Source organism: Neopsephotus bourkii, unplaced genomic scaffold (genome assembly GCF_033783945.1).
Source record: "Neopsephotus bourkii isolate Nb327-2 ecotype Australia unplaced genomic scaffold, CSIRO-AGI_Nbou_v1 NB_1417, whole genome shotgun sequence".
In the NCBI taxonomy this organism is placed as follows: Eukaryota; Metazoa; Chordata; class Aves; order Psittaciformes; family Psittacidae; genus Neopsephotus; species Neopsephotus bourkii.
The window spans coordinates 363,243-379,896 of NW_026901894.1; the positions used below are offsets into that span (position 1 = coordinate 363,243).

At 43.6% G+C, this 16,654-nt stretch overlaps 1 protein-coding gene across 1 annotated transcript; it reads left to right on the top strand.

Moving 5' to 3' along the window:
* Positions 1–7,118: 7,118 nt before the first annotated feature.
* LOC133220102 (probable G-protein coupled receptor 141) lies at positions 7,119–10,337 on the top strand. Its single transcript, XM_061367950.1, has 2 exons — positions 7,119–7,267; positions 8,141–10,337. Exon 2 carries the CDS (start codon positions 8,168–8,170, stop codon positions 9,029–9,031), a length of 864 nt encoding a protein of 287 aa, XP_061223934.1. The 5' UTR covers positions 7,119–7,267; positions 8,141–8,167; the 3' UTR covers positions 9,032–10,337.
* Positions 10,338–16,654: the final 6,317 nt, after the last annotated feature.

The window sequence follows — 16,654 nt, forward strand, 5'->3', positions numbered from 1 at the left end:
CTGCACCCTAGAAAGTTTGGGTTTTTTTCTAGATAAACCTACATTCCAGAAAAACCTTGTGAACAGCCCTGCTTTGGGCTGGGATAAAGTTAATTCCCTTCCCAGCAGCTGTGTTTTGGCTTTAGCCTGAGAGCAGCACTAATAACACACCGATGGTTTAGTTGTTGCTCAGTAGCACTCACCCTGATCAAGGACTGTTCAGTGTCTCAGGCTCTGCCAGTGAGGAGAGACACAAGAAGCAGAGGAAGCAGAGACAGGACACCTGACCCAAAGCAGCCAAAGGGCTATTCCATCCCATATAGCATCATGCTCAGTATACAAACTGAGGGGGGTGTTGGTTGGAAGAACCTGGCATCGGTCAGTGTGTCGTGAGCAGTTGTACTGTGCATCACTTGGTGGTTTTGGGGTGGGTGGGGTTTATTCTTCCCTCTCTCCCTCACTTTATTTCCTATTATCATTGTTATTATTATGATTTTACTATTTTTATTCTGTTTTATTTCAATTATTAAACTGCTCTTGTCTCAACCCATGGGGTTTTACCTTTCTTCCAATTCTCCTCCTCATCTCAGTGGAGGCAGGGAGGTGAGTAAGTGGCTTTGTGGTACTTAGTTGCAGCTGGGGTAAACCACAGCATGAACACACTTTACACACACACACACAGAGAACCCCCAACAAAAGATTTAACTTTTAAATCATTCTTATTTTGTTACATTTTCTGTTTGTTTCAAAACTGCGTTTTTCCTTTCTGCACTGGGTCTGGCTGGGATGGATTTCATTTTCTCCACTGCAGTCCATACAGTGCTGTGTTTTAGATTAGTGACCAAACCAGCGTTGATAAGACACCGGTGTTTCAGCTCTTGCTGAGCTATGCATGCATAGCACAAAAGCCTTCTCTGTTTTTCCAGTTGGCCCCTCTAGGAAGCAACCAAAAGGATATTCCATACCATATATCATCCTGCTCAGCAGTAAAACTGTGGGGGGAATTTTTCCAGCTCCTTAGAGACTGATTTGGCATCATCAATGAGCGACGGTTACTTTTGCATCACTTAATCAGTTTTTCCTTTCCTTTCTCCCCCCTTCACTTATTGAACTGTCTTAAACTCGACCCATGAGTTTTCCTCTCTCTTTTGCCCTTCTGATTCTCTCCTCCACCCCTCTGGGGGAGCTGAGCAAGTGATGGGGTGCAGACCTAGCCACCAGTCAAGGTCTGCCCATTACACTTCAGAATTGAAGCCACATTTTTAAAGAAGGAGTTAAAAGGCTGAAAAAATCCTTAACTTGGTGGCCTGGAGCTCACCAAAGAGCTTTAGTGTGGGAAATGAAACTGGCTTTTGATACAACCGTGGTTTTATTCGGATTGTTAAATTGGAACGTGCAAAGAGAAAAGAAACCCAAGGCTCAAGCAGGAAAAAAGCTATCATATTTCTTCAGGTTTAATCAGGAGGGGTTTTGAGTATCAGGAGGATCTAACAAGCAGCTTTTAAATCAAGCAAATTTCCAGCTTCTCTTAGGTACCAACCAGCTAACGCTGGCTAACAAAGGTTTGACAGTTGTGCTTCAAACCATACAGAGTGAAAGGGAAAAAGAACAAAGAGAATTAATTGCCTCTTTCTCTGTCCTTTGAACTAAGGACATAATCCCTGGATTTGGTTTTGAGAGTTTACATCCTCTGATGCAAAGGAACATTGCTTTGAATTTGGGGATTAATTAGACCTTCATCTTTATGATAAATACAAAGTTTTTCAAGGTACTTGTTTCTACCACAATTAGTTCTGCTGTTCTGTACGCTGAAAATGTACAACTGAAACACAGAAACCTATGTACCTTTGAAACCTGCAGGTAAATTCCCTCCCTGATTTTCACCTGCACTTAAAATCAAATTATTAATACTATTTAAGGCAACTTTTTGCCTCTCTCAGGTTTAAATAATATAAATCTGCAAAGAGATCAGGGTTTACTTAGAGGAAAAGTATGACGGCTTGCAAAGAAAACCTTCCCACTGAGTTTATTTCTCATAGGGAGTAAATAGCTGCTGAAGGGATGTTAAATGCGGTTGGAGTAGGTAAATGAGTCTGCTACATGGATCATGGAAAATCTCCTCATGGAAGCTTGTGCAGCTGCAGTTATCCTGCAAGCAGAACAACTTAGGCAGCAAACACATAGCATGGGTCAGTGATAACCCTGAGGAAACCGGCGCCTGCCGCATCATCCTTGGAAGGCAGCTATAAGATGCTAAAACCAGTACCACACATCAGGCTTTCATATGAACATGGAATGGACCTCCAAGCAAGTCGATAAGGTAGACAGGGCAGAGAAATGTGGTTTTTTGCTTCTGTTTATCTCAAAGGTACACAGGAGACATATCTAAAAGTCTTGTGATTTATAAAACCCGAGTTGGCTTCAGCTCGTCCTATGATGCCCTGTGAAGGATAATCCTTTTTTTTTTTTTTGCCTACAGGTGTCTAAAATGGGAGCAGAGCAAAGGCTTCAGGTCCTTTCCATAATTTCACAGTCCAGACTACTGCATTTCCCTACAGAAAGGTTTGGACCCTCTGAGGTCCTGCGGGTCTGTACAACCAGCGGCTGTCACTGTGCAAGAGGAGATTAGACAAGCAGATTTGCAAGGATGTTAGCAGCCCACCAGCTATGATTAAAGAAACACCAGCTTCTCCTTTTATTTGCCCTGCAGATGAACCTCCGTATGAGTAGCACCACAGATGCCTTTCCAGACTGCCAGCGGTCAAACATGGGCACTGGCAAATCCTTCCTCCTGCTGTACATGGGTATGAAAGAGGCAAAACTCTCTCTTTTCTTTCACTTGCTTTCATTGAGCAACAGCAGCCTTGCTTTTCCTAGCTCTGCCATTCAGCTTTATTTGAATTGATTTTGATTTACCTTTTATTTTGATTTACCTTTTACTTTGATTTACCTTTTACTTTTTCAAATTGCCAAGTGCTTCTCAGCTCTCTTATCTAATTCGAAGCCCCTTTCTAGGGCTTGTACCCATGACTGAGTATTCCCCTCAATCTCTAAAACATCTTGGAAGTTAGATTCCTCCTGTTGGGCTCAAGAGCTGTGGTGCTTCTAGCAGTCTGTGCACTTCATCCATGGGCCCCCAGCCTTCCCTCTGCTCTTTGGGAATGGAATGCTTCACCAGCAAGGGTTACTTTTGTGCTGGCTTGCACGGATTTAAGACGATTCCTGCATCTGGGGATGTTACCCTATCGAATGTTTGGATGAAAAGCAGCGGATTCTTAGTTCTTAGCAAGCAGGAGAGGGTCATTGGAGCTCAGAAGCACTGGCTACCCAGTAACCCCTGCACGCTCCCATGGGAAGTGGAGAGAAAACACCAGAAGAGCTGCCTCTACCCCCAAAGAGAGGGAACTGCTGAATCCTAAAGATCCCCTTCTGCATTTAAACATAACCCTCTCCTATCTCTCTACAGCCAAGACTGATTGCCTAGAGAAGGACAATATTAGGAATGGAAGGATTTGGTCATTGCTCCTGACTCTTTCTCTCCATGCCTCTCTGCAGCTGGCGACTGATGCATTAAACTATTCAAGTCTGTGACATTTTGTACTTCCTGAATTTCAAAAATGATTGGTAGCCGAGTACGAGATTTTATAAAGCAACCTCTTGCTGCATGTACAGAAATCATTTCCTCCCTGGGTCTTCTGCATGAACAAATGCTTCTCCCATCCTTCGTCTGTAAGAGCTGCTGGTGGTTGAAAGGAAAGCAATTACGCTAATCACTTCAGTTTTGATGTTCCCCTCCATATCCCATTCTCTTGTTCTACAATCTATTTTCCTTACAATGGAAAGATAAGTCCAACAGGACTCTGCTGAACAGTTCATTTGGAACTTATCACATATTTCATTTTCGTCGAGTTAGCTTAAAGTATGTCAATTAGCTGCATAGCCCATCTATGCTTTAGGGGAGAAATGTTCTTACAATGACAGTAATTGCTCAAATCCTTGAACTGAGAAAACAAAGAAACAGTGAAAGCTTCTGAATGAATTGATGTCGACAGTTTGATGGTACTTAGGATCATGATTGCTTTAGTATGAGAGCATTTTGATTGGTTGTGCATATTCTCTTTGCCATGTGTTGAGAGTATGTGGTATAAACAGACATAAGGCATGGCATTCATTTTGTTCCTGCTGACAGCATGTATAATGGAAGCACAGAGATTTCCTAAGGAGCAAAAGAGGCAGCAGAAATGACATTGTGATTTCATCTTCCAAACGCTGAATGTGCCTGAATTATTTAACAATATGTAGAATATATGTAACTTTCAATATATTATCCAGTGGAGTAAGCAAAAAGCCTTTCTGAGCTGCTTTGGGACGTGCTCTCAATCAACAGTTCCTCATGTTTCAGCAAACAGCAAACTTGTGTGAAATCTAAATAAGCACAGTCTGCTTTATTGATTTAAACATCTTTCTCTGGTTTCTCTTCTGTAAGCTGTGGTTACTACTTATTATTATCACAGCACTGCAAGGAGCAGTACTTCTGACCTGCATCTAAGTCAAAGCAGCTGGGTTTGTCACTGTTGTCATTTCAGAGGTCTGCAACCTCCTCCTGGAAAGCAGAAGAAAGAGGTGCTTTGGACCCTAAAGAAACCAAAGTCCTCGAGGGAAACCCCAAGTTTCCTGCAGGTTCGCTAACCATGGAGGATGGTTTGGTCCCTTTCCAGAGCCTGTGACTCACGTTAACAGAGTGGGAGTGAGACAGCAAGAACTGCGAATGCATCTGAAATCACATAAAAAGCAGTATGTTTAGATGTAACACAGGTATTCCCTCACTTTTTTGACTCTGGCCTATATGTAACTCTGTTCATAAACATCTAGAAATAGAGGTTTTAGTATTCATAGGTAATTGAAATGATCAGCAACTATGACCCTAGGTTGGAAGTAGCTAAACTTGAAAACCTAACACAAGCACACAATCTATGATTGCTCCCAGGCAGAAAGGAGCTCTTGATCTCCTGTATATGAAACCTCAGTTGCTATTATACTGACCAGTAAACCAAACACTTTCTTACCAAGGGGCACAGGAAGCAGAGGAAATCATGCAGAAATGAAACAAAACCAAGTTCCAAGGCAGATCTATCCCCTGCCTAAAGGAACTCTGCTACACCACGCATAGGTACAGCCCTCCTGTCTCTGAGCATCCAAAAGGCCTTGTTCCTCTTCTCTCAACTAGTGCTGCTTCTTCTTCTGCTTCATTGTGTTGTCTTCATTTAAACCTTCACCTTTCTTCTTCTTCTTCCTTTTCCCCAGTGTTGAAGCTGGCATGCTCAGTCCCTTCCTTCCTTCAAGTCTACTTGTGATGCTAGTCGACCTGGCTCTGATGTGTATATGTGCATTTCTCTTTCAACCTTTATTCTCACCACTGGTGAAGGCAAACTATGTGCTGATGAAGCAGGAAGCAAAAGCAAGAGCTGAAAGTTCATTTGAACAGGCTGATGTGACTTCATTTCCTTTTGTAGTCAAAAGAGAAAGTAACCTAAAACTTAAGACCTAGATTACAGAGTTGAGGTGAGCGATATATATGTATATTTAGCAGAAGAATGTGAAGATGAAGCATTAACACACTGAACAGCCTCCACATCCAACCTTCAAGGAACATTTTGAGGACGAAGCAACTCAAAGGTATGAAATCTCAATAGAGAAGATCAGCTTCTGACCCCCAGCAGTTTTTGTGCCAGCCAGCGGTGACCAGAGAATTATCTGTGCAGCACCCTTGCAGGGGTTTTGCCATCACTTCACATCCAAAGTGCTCAGGCTGGACTCAGCAAGCGAATGGAGTACACTGAGCTCTGTATCTCAAAGCCTGTGTCAGCTCTGCAGTGATGGCTGTCACATCACAGCCATTTTAGGAATGCAATTTCTTCACATCTCTTCTGCATTGTTATTTGTTGGTTCATGCTTGGTGGGTCACTTCAGGTCCTGTGGACAGAGCACAAGGCTGCAGGCATTCCTCTGTTCTACCCAGAGGCTGTGGGTGTAGTTTCATGATCCTTGTAACCCATCGAAACCAGCAGTATCTGACACTTGCTTTACCTTCCTGTGCGTCTCTGCACAGCCAGGTGATCACTCTGCCATCCAAGCACCATGTCAGGCAGCAGCAGCCCGTCATTGCGTGACATTAAGTGATGCTGGAACCGCACCTGGTGAGTACCATTATCCACCCGGCTCTTTTCCCTCCGTGTTCTGTCTGCTGGAGCAATTCCATGTTACAGTTCCCTCAGTCTTACAGTGAATGGGGTCTCCAAAATGGGCATCATTCCTGTTCTGAGTCCTGGTCTACATGAGGCAGTCACTCTCAAGAGTTTATCCTGCAGGCTCCACATCCTTGCTCTTCCTTACAACCCTTCTATTTCTCTTGCTGACCTTTAGCACCTTTGATCTTTTTTAGTCTATGTGTTTATTCACTTCTATTAGTTCTCTTTCACGCCTTGCTCTTCCTAACGACTTTACTTAATCATAGGAGAGAAACCTCTCAGAGGAAACCATCCTCACACCACAGCAGAGGTGGGCTGACATCTTTCTGTTTAATCTCTACTCAAGGAACTTCTTTTCAATGTCTCTAGAGGAGCCCTGTCTCCACGCTTGCCTCTTCTCAGTGAGCTGTCTTCTAGTAATGAAAGAGTCTGGGGTCAGAACTCACTCCTGCAGCTCAGGCACAAGCTTCCAGCACTACTGGCCTTTGCATGTCTTTCTTTTCTAACAGCAGCAACTATCAAGTCACTTTTCATATAAGTCTGAAGCTTATTTTGCTTATAACACTTAAACAATGAGTAGCCTCATCTGACAGCATGTTAGAGAGAAACCTTCTGGTAACCCTTGCTCAACACTTTGTTATTCTGGCACATTCAGCTTCACTATTAAACACAAGGCAAGCTGAGGAAGAAAGTGCATTTATAATGAAAACCCCTTGCTCTGCTGCAGGTTTCTTCACTTGATGGGGGGCACTGCCCTACAAGTCCAAGCACAGAGCTGGGCTCTGACAGCTCAGCAGGGTTTTAGCAGCTCTCTCCACAGGAGCAAAACAGTATTAGATGTTGAACACACGCGATTGCTATCTCAGTGAAGCAAGAAAAAAGGCTTGTGCCTTCCTGTATGTGGGCTGAGAAAACCCCCAACCTTCTCGGTCAGACAGGAACACCAAAGGCCCTGCTTTTCTCATCAGTTATATATGCTGCATGCTATGGATGTGTGAAACGACAAGCAGAAGGAAGTCACAAAACTAAGAGGTTATGAGGTAATATTTAATGCTATATCTATACATAGTGAAAAAAGCATAATGTATTTCTGAGTAATAGGAAACATTGGCATATCAGCTGTAATTATGATGTTCATAGCAGCAAAAAGGTTGTACCTTCTTAAAGCCAGCTTGAAATACTAACAATCTACATTAGAAAGTGAACTTATGCCAAAAGTTGGAAGTCATCTTCTTCAGGCTTGTGAAACCTCTATTATAGCCAAGTTTCTGGGAAAGGGAATTCCTCCTGCATGTCTCCAGAACACGCAGCACATATACAATTCTAACCCTCTAAGTGCTCCTAAGATCATGCATTTTAAAAGGGAGCAAACAGCAAGGGTTGTATCAGTCTTGCACCCAACACTGCACAGGTCTTTAAGGATGCTTTGCCTCATGCTTCATGCATAAGAAGATTCTCTGACAATGATTTGCAGTGGCAGTCTATCACGTTACAGGTGAAATCACCTGTACAGAGGTCAGTCCACATTATGCCTTAAGTCTACATAAGAATGCAGCTGTGTGTGGCTATGTTCAACAAGCACCAATAGGATTGTATGTATCTTGTAGAAGATTGCTCCCAAATTAAGTTTTAGCTTAGAATAGCCAAGGTATTTGCAGTAGAATAGCTCAGGTGAAATTCTATAGCAAAGAGACTCAGAACAGTTCAATTTCTTCCAAAGCAAGAAGAAATTCAACCTTTAGCTGCAGCTCTTCATTTTTAATGTGCTCTATACTAGAAATTGAGGCTGCTGCTGTTTTATGGGTGCCCTGCACCCATCCAGGAAGACGCTAAAAGATGGCACAGGTGCCTTCATAAAATATCAACGAATTACAGGTACAACTTCTTCACGTTTCTGTATTTTTCACTTTCAGCCACCTTTGAAGGGGGATCTTAGGAGGATGCTGAACTGCAGTGCAACCCAGCAGAACCATTCCAACAACGAGACACTGCCACACATCTCAGAGAGGCTCCACACCATTCTCATAGCCCTGTACATCATCAACCTGACTGGTGGCACCCTTGGGGTCATCATGATGTCCCGCAAGTTATTCCAGCAGCGATCGCAGTCTGTGATAACTGTTTTCATCGTCAGCCTCCTGGTGCTGCACACCTTCATGCTGCTCAGCATCCCCTTCCGCCTCAGCTATTACATTTTAAGGGAATGGAAATTCGGGAGGTTCGCCTGCAAGCTCACAAGCATCATCCTCTACATCCACATGTACGCCACCTTTGTGTTTTATGTGGGCATCATCATCATGCGCCTCTTCCACCTCGAGTTTCGGAGGTGCTACACTACAGCCTGGGTGGGTGCTGTCTGGCTGGTGGGAGCCCTGGTGATCACCCCTCTTCTTCTGTCATACTATGGCACCTCCAAGACATACCACTCCTCTGAATGCTTTCAGTTCCACAAGGAGATACAAGAGGCACACATGGTGATCATCAACTACTGCTTGGTTGGGGTTTTGGTGGCAGTTTGTGCTGTGCTCACCGTAATGCAGTTGTTCGTGATCTATAGGCTGGCACTGAAATACTGGCCTGACATCAACTCCCATGTGGAATTCAGGGCTCAGGCAAAGAGTTTCTTCTTCATCCTGGTAACATTAGTGTGCTTTATGCCTCATCATGCGTTCAGAGTGTATTACATCCAAAACTACCACCTGGATAAAGACTATAAACTGCTCTTATACAATGAAATTTTTCTAGCTTTAACAGCAATGTGCTGCTTGGATATGTTGTGCTTCCTAACAGGAATAGCCCACTGAGCTGGGAACTACCAGGGAACCCAGCTGCACTGTGTCAATACTGGCTTTTGGCAGGAATAAAACTGTGTCAGGACTTTGCTAGGGAAACCGCTGAGCTTTCAGCAGGGCTGCACAGGCCTGTGGAGCTGTTTGCCTTTTGCAGACCAGTAAGATCCATCTTTCAGAAGCTACTGGGTTTTATCTTCTCTCTTGAAGGCAGACACAGGAGTCTTGCTCTAGACTTTGACCTAAGAGTTACGCCCTGAAGCTGCATTAAGATTTTCTTCAGCTGTCCCTCTCTAACAATTACAGCATCCATTCCTGTCTAATTTTAACTCAAAGTGTCCCACTAACAACAACCCGCTGTGGTCAGCAAATTGTCATCTAACAACTTATGGCCATTGTAAAGCTGAAGGGAAGAGAGGAAAGAAAGGAACTCCTTTGCAGGATTTTTGTGCTGGTGATCTTATATCACAAGGACATAAACTCTACTCAAATAAAAAGTAATCAGGGCACGAAACAGGGAATGAATGAAACATTGTAGTAGAAGATTTCAGCAGGATCCTTTGTTCTTCACTTACACAAAGTGTATAATTAAATGTAATGGTATGAAAACACTTGTTCTCACAACCTAACCTTTACTTGCTTCATTCTGAACCCACAAGCAGCTCACTGCACTGTAGTAATTACACATTCAGAGTGAGTGAGAGCAGAGCAAGTCACAGGTTGCAAACTTCTACCTTACATTACTCTCCCATCAGGACTCCATCTATGGCTGTTGTCCCTAAGACCCACTGCAGCCAAAGAAACACAAGTTACTGTGGTCTCATAACTCGATCTAGAATCCAAACTGAGAGGTATGGTCCTTCACTGCTCAGTCAGTCTTTAAGCTAGGCAACTATTTTGTCAACCTTCAAAATCCCTTTGATGTTTGGTCACTTCTAGTTTCCTGTTGGTTTATTGTCAGATAGATACCATGTTTTTTGCATTTGCACATGTAACAAAGCAGTAGAATAAACCAACTGAGCTGTGTTTAATCAGTTCAGCATATGCTCATTGTATACAGTCTTGTGCTAAGTATATGTTTTACCCATTAGACAGATTATATTCTTTGGGAACCACATCTGCTCTGGGAATCTCTGGTTTATCTTCGTTATATAAAAGTCTGTTTTCATGACTGCATCCTGCCTGTTCTGCTCAGTCTTTCACCCTTCTGCCAAAGGCCTTGCTGCCATTTGCTGCATCCCAACAGCTTGCGGCCAGATTTCTCCCACTCCAGACTCCCAGGACTCACATAAGGGTGTCCTTCCTCCTTCACAGCCTCACAAGTTGCCATAATTTCTGAGTCTGGCAGGACTCAGAAGTGCTACAATCCCTGGATTCAAACAAGGTCAAAACTTGATGTGGGAGGGTTAAAAAGTCCCACCTGCAAAACCATGCTGGTGATGCTTCAGATTAGGGGTGTTTCTTTGAGCCTACTTTATTGATCCTGAGTAAATGCTTGTACCTTTACACTTTGGTTGCCAGATCCCTTCTGCCTCTTTCATAAAGCAGGAGGTGTTCAGGAAGCCAGCACCAAGTCCTCAGGTTTTCTGCATTTTAATCTAAGCTCCTTTTTCATGCGTTCATGTTTGACCATTCTCTCTGTATCTACAGTCACTGACTAGGGCTCAGCCATGGGAGGTCAAAACACTCACTTGGCTCAGTATGGCCCTCTTAATTCAGAGGATAATGGATTGAGCATTGATCCCAGTGTTGTTGCACCTAAGACTCACACTAAAGTGATGGATATAAGCTCTATTCAATACCCAGTCCCCTGCTGAGGTCTGGAAGCACTGTGAAAACTGGTGAAAACAGAAAGTTATCACTCTCTAGGAGGACAATTTGAGAAGTAAATTCTGAAAGGGCAATAATATTGGGCTCAGAGTGTAGGGTTTTCTTACTATCAACTATGACACATCCCCTGGAAAACAGCTACAAGCGGTTGGTTTGAATGCCATTTGCATGATCCAAATAATTCTGGAGATAATTATACACATAAGCAATTGCTTTCATGTTAACTGAATATGCAAAACTGTAAACCGTTTAGTCACCCCATTCATTTTTAATGCCATCAAATGAACACAGGGAAAATCCCCAGACGTTGTGAAGGGAAGAATATCAAGCTGCTAAATGTATCTTCTGTCGGTGTTCTCTGCATGAAGTTCTGCATAAAAAGAGCAAAACCAACCAACCCAAATGAACCCAAAATCCCATTTCTACACCTGACTTCCTAAGTTAGCCTGATAACAGGAAGTTATAGGCAGAGCAAGAGGAGTCTTATCATCAAAACCCAGTATGCTCGCTGCTGTCACAACTAGGTGTTACTACTATAGGAGGCCTGTTTCTACCTTTTAAGCAGTGCTGAGGGTGAGGTGAGCCCACCCACAGGCAAACTGCACCAGGGGCACCTCTTTGTTAATTCATACCTGCAGAGCAATACCTCCAGTTAATTCATACCTGCAGTTAATTCATACCTCCAGAGCAGCAATGCTTACATGGAGAAAAAAAGGTCTCCATTTCCTCCTGATGCATCTGTTCCTTCTGCCTGCTCATAGAGAAAGGTCATATTGATGATGTTGTCAGATGGCCATTCCCTCTCTCTGTAAGCCAACAGAAGGAACAGATGCATTAGGAGGAAACAAAGGCATGCTCCCCCTCCCTTGTTTGTTTTTCCCTTTTCCACTGGAGCACTGGCATTCTCAGCACTAACCGATTTGGATGGGGAAAAGGACAGGATAATCAAGTAATGCAATTTGCTCAAGCTGTCCAGCCCATACAGAGCAGCCCATCACAATTTACAGTCCCCATTCTCCTGCCTGCAGTAGCTGAAGATCAGTGCCTTTGCAGTTACAAACCTATGAACTAAAGAATGGGATTTGTGAGAGGTGAGGGGAGAGTGGTGTGGGGATGCACACTTGCAGAGTGGGCACAGGATACAGACAGACCCACTTTGTCCCCATGAATAATGGAATCATGCACTTCACACACTGCCCAGGATTCAAGCTTTAACCTGTCTTGTATTTTCATTGTTTGAGCCTGCATTCCTCCTCCTGGCTATCCAGATCCATTGAGTTTCTATGAGCTAGGAAGAGCTCATTCCTCAAGCCTAGGATTCACATGCTTGAGGGTGTCCTTGTTCTGAACAGCAGGTTCCGTAAGTGCCTCTTTATTCATCCCATTGCAACCCTAGCCATGAACACACACTTAAGTGCCTGCTTTTTGCCATATGCACTCCAGCCTGGGCTTCTGAGTGCCACCATCAGCTTTCTGCAGGGCACAACTTATGAACTATGAGTTCTGCATTGAAAATTACCTGTAAGCACATGGATGAAAACATTGCTGCAGGAGGGCCGCACTTATAGCAATGGTTGTTACACAGGGAAGGAACATCAGATAAAATCGAAGCCACAGAGACACAAAACAAGCCTCTTAAAAAGCCAACTAAGTGCCGATTGTGCAGCAAAACCCCACAGCTTCCAGTTGCTGTTCAAGCATCAGAGAGAGGAAGTGTTTTTCCAGTTTGCAGCCTTTTCCCATGAATCTGCTGGGTTTCATCCTGCAGCAATGTAGGGATGGTTTCTACAGAAAGAGGATACGAAGATGAAAGAGGAAGCACTGCTACGGGAAGAGGTTTTATTAAAAACCATGGCTGAAGGACTGCTTTTCGCATCTTTGAGTAAGCATCAGTGGTACACTGACAGAAGATGTGTCACTGGATTGGCTTGGCATACAGAGCAGAGTATGAAGTGAAAGCAGCATGTATTTTTGTGCTATTGTTTAATATCCTGTAACGCCTCTACCTCATCATAGTGCTTTTTTGTTTTCTTGTCCAATAGCTTAATGCAATTCATTGCTGTGGAGTATTAGAACTTAACCCTGTGTTTTATGCAACAACACCATGTCTCAGGTAACACAAATCAGAATCCCACGTATCCAAGAGAAGTGAATGAACCAATCAGCACGCAAGGCAAACATCAGCTAGTCTGTCTCCTGCATCCTTCTTTCCTAAAGCTTAACCAACCAGGTGACTGCCTGCGTACCGTGGATGGAGCAAATGAAGAAATGAGTTCAGGAAGAGGCTTTTCCACAGTGAGGAACAGCACCAGGATGATTCACCTGCTGCTCCTGGTGTCTCTTGCATTGCCCTCTGGCTCTACTGTGGAAGCACAAAATGTCAGTGCACAGGCTGGTGGAGCCTGTCTCCAAAACAGGCTGTGCATCTTAAGCCACCAGGTACTCTCATGCCTTAGAGCTCTGCTGTTACCTTCTACAGTTACCCTAAAAACATTTTCACCTGTATAAAGGTACTTTTCCTAATTACCAATAACCCTGCTTCCTTACCCTTAGAAATCCTTAAAACAGAAAAATGTTTTCAGACAAATGGCTCATAAAAACTGAGAAATAGATGGAAGTATTTGCTGAAAACAAATACTTTTAAGCTCAAAGTCACAGATTTAAGGACTAATACCAATAATTTCAGCTAAAGCTTGGGAGTTCATCCTATGGGGCATCTGCAGTTTAAGAAGGTTCCCACCATGCAACCACCTTACTTTGGTAGCCTTGTTCTAAGCCCCCTATCATAGACATGGAATAGATCCAGCCCTCTGACTCATGAGACAACCTTTGCTTCCCCTGACAGCACAATCTGTATGAATAACTGACAAAATAACCTCACAACAGCAGCATCTCATGTGAAGCATCAGGGAGGAACCCTGGGAAATCTGCAAAACTGAGACAACAATAACAAAATCTTAGGTTTCATGAAAGAGAAACAGCCCAATTGCAAAACTCCGGCCATTGTCAGTCAAGACACGCGAATGCAAAGGAGAACGGGAGAAGAAGGAAATGTGTAACTCAGAATGATTTGTGCATTTATTATTTAAAAGGACAAAGGAGTTAAGGGAATCTGAGAGAAAAAAGAGATAAAAAGACAAAACAGAAGAGGCAGCTCCAAAAGATGTCTCTGAAGGAAGCTAACAGAATGTGATGGGGCAAATAAAAACAGCCATTGCAGAGGTGAAATGCTGGGGGAAAATGAAATGCATTTTTGGGAGAGTCTGGTCTACCAAACCCATGGGTTGCACTTGTAGATGTTGAACTGCTCTCTGAAGTCACCCCCAGATCAGAATATCTCTATTATTAAGTACAGCAATATCCAATTCCTTCAGTTTTCTTTGCTCACAGAGCTTGAAAAGGAATGCAGTTGAAAAGAAATGCTGTTCTGTCCTCATCAGACAGAATAAAAACTGTTTAATAAGATGCTGTCTGATCAGACAGGAAGCAATGCTCTCTCTACACCTATTCCTGCAGGGGCCAGCTCCTCGGGAGATGCTTCTAAGGAAAAAGCTCTCCTCTCACGTCTGTCCCTGCACCGTCACTGCCTGTTGTTCCAATACACAGTCACCCGTCTGCATAGTTTAAGCCAGTCCTCTTGAAGAGATGGGATCTGTCAGATGTGGCTGGTGACAGCATCAGGAGCCCTTCTGCACTGTGGGGTCTGGGCTGTGGAAGACCCTGGTTGCACTATGAACTTCCCAGGTGTGTGCTCACCTTGCACAGTAAATTAAGGGTACTGTTACAAGGATCATACTCAATCAGAAACAGAAATCTGCACTAAGTCTCTAAGAGGTACAAGATTTGTCTCTGGCTCTAAAACTGCCACTACATGGTGGCATGTCAGAGTCTGCCTTTGCATCTCCCTTGAAGGATGTTCAGACAGCTAACATAAAAGACCCAACTAACAAGCTTTGGCTGAAGATTGGCTGAGTCAACCAGATGCTGAAACATACAAAGTCTGTCTAAGGGAAACACGAGCAGTTTGGAAATACTGCTGGAATTGAGAAGCTCACAGATACATTTCAAAGCATTTCATTCCTGTCAGTGTGAGCTCAGCTGGAAGCAATGCTAAAGAGGTGCAAGCACAACTTGATTCACTGATAAAGAGGAAAGCTAGCAACAAGCATTCCACCACCACAGTGATTTCAGCAGACAAGAAATATCTGCTGCCATGTAGCAGATCTCTATTGGGTAGTGTCTAACGTGTGGGTTTAGCTGCAGTCTGGTATGAACCCATATTTCTCTCAAGCACCTGATGATGCCTCTTCTTTCATTTAAAAGAGAGCTAGGCTGAGCACAAACACTGCAGTTACTGGAAACCCAGCCATATAGAATCCCAGACAGGTTGTGTTGGAAGGGACCTTAGAGCTCATCCAGTTCCATTCCCTTGAACACTGCCAGAGATGGGCCAGAATCCCACCATCAGCACAGGAAAGAACTTCTTAATATCTGATCTAAATCTCCCTTCTCCCAGTTTAAAACCATTACTCCTTGTCCTACATTCTCTCTTCTTTGGGTTGGAACTTGATGATCTTCAGGTCCTTTCCAACCCTAACTATTCTATGATTCTATGACTTGACTTCAGTTTTATCAAGTAGCTTTTCCTGTAATGTCATGAGAAAAAGAAGGTCCTCAGCTCTGTCACTCTAAGCAGCACATTAGTTTTATTGTGCAGAATGTTGTATGTGCATAGGCAATAGCTGTGACAGCATGAAGAGCACCACATTATGAAGCTTTCACAACAATGCAATTATTAACTCAAGTCATTCAGACACATTTTACCATAACTGCTTTGTGTGTTTGATACCATAATCATTTACGTTAGATGACTCAAAATGTGCCACCATTAGAAGCCGGTTTTGACATAATTCGTCTCAAATCTGTTTAACAGAACTGTAGCACTTGGTGGTATCACACTATTTTCTGTTGGGTTTGGTGCCATGGAAGACTCGAATGGGATTCAAGTGGGATTACTCATCAGCACTGTCTGAGGATCATTGAATCAGAGAATGGTTACAGTTGGCAGGGATCTCAAAGATGGTCTAGCTCCTTCCTTCTTCACCATGCTCAGTTGTACCTACCCAGTTGTCAGCTTCTCAGAAAGCCTCTTACCCATTGCCATGTGTGCTTCCCCTTTGCCTGCACAGCTTCTGTGCTTCTTACGTTTCAGTCCTCTTAGAGAGCACCTCACTGTGAGCAGAGCTGGCCTCTGAACAGATCGCCTTGCACTACCCCTCACAGACACCCCTGTGTTTCCCCAGGCAAACACACCTGGAATTGAGGCTATCCCTCATTCCAGTGGAGCTGCTGTAACCCAGTTATGTCAGGTAGCCTCCTGCTTGAAAAGCAAGCGCTGCAAAGGAGCAGCAGCGCATAACATTAAACAGAGTGGTTACAGAAGCTCTTTTCCATTTGGCTGTAGTGAATCACTCTGGGCTTGGTGTATTCTCTCCTTGTCTTCCCACTGATAAAACTTCCTGCTCATCACAAAGTCATTCCCTGCTGCTCTGGCCACCCAAAAGGTGTCTGTATAGCCTAAGCCAGTCATCGTGAAGAAATGGGTCCTTTCAGCAGGCAATGCATCACTCTCAAGAGGAGGTGTTTAAGATACATAGGAGAATTTACATCTGAATGCACCACTCTATCTTCATCACTATTCAGATTCCAGGTATCTGCCTTATCGTACCTAACTTGTGGAACCCAGCATGAAATACATGTACCTCTGGCAATATAAGGGAAGTGTTCTGCCTGACTGATCTCTATCCA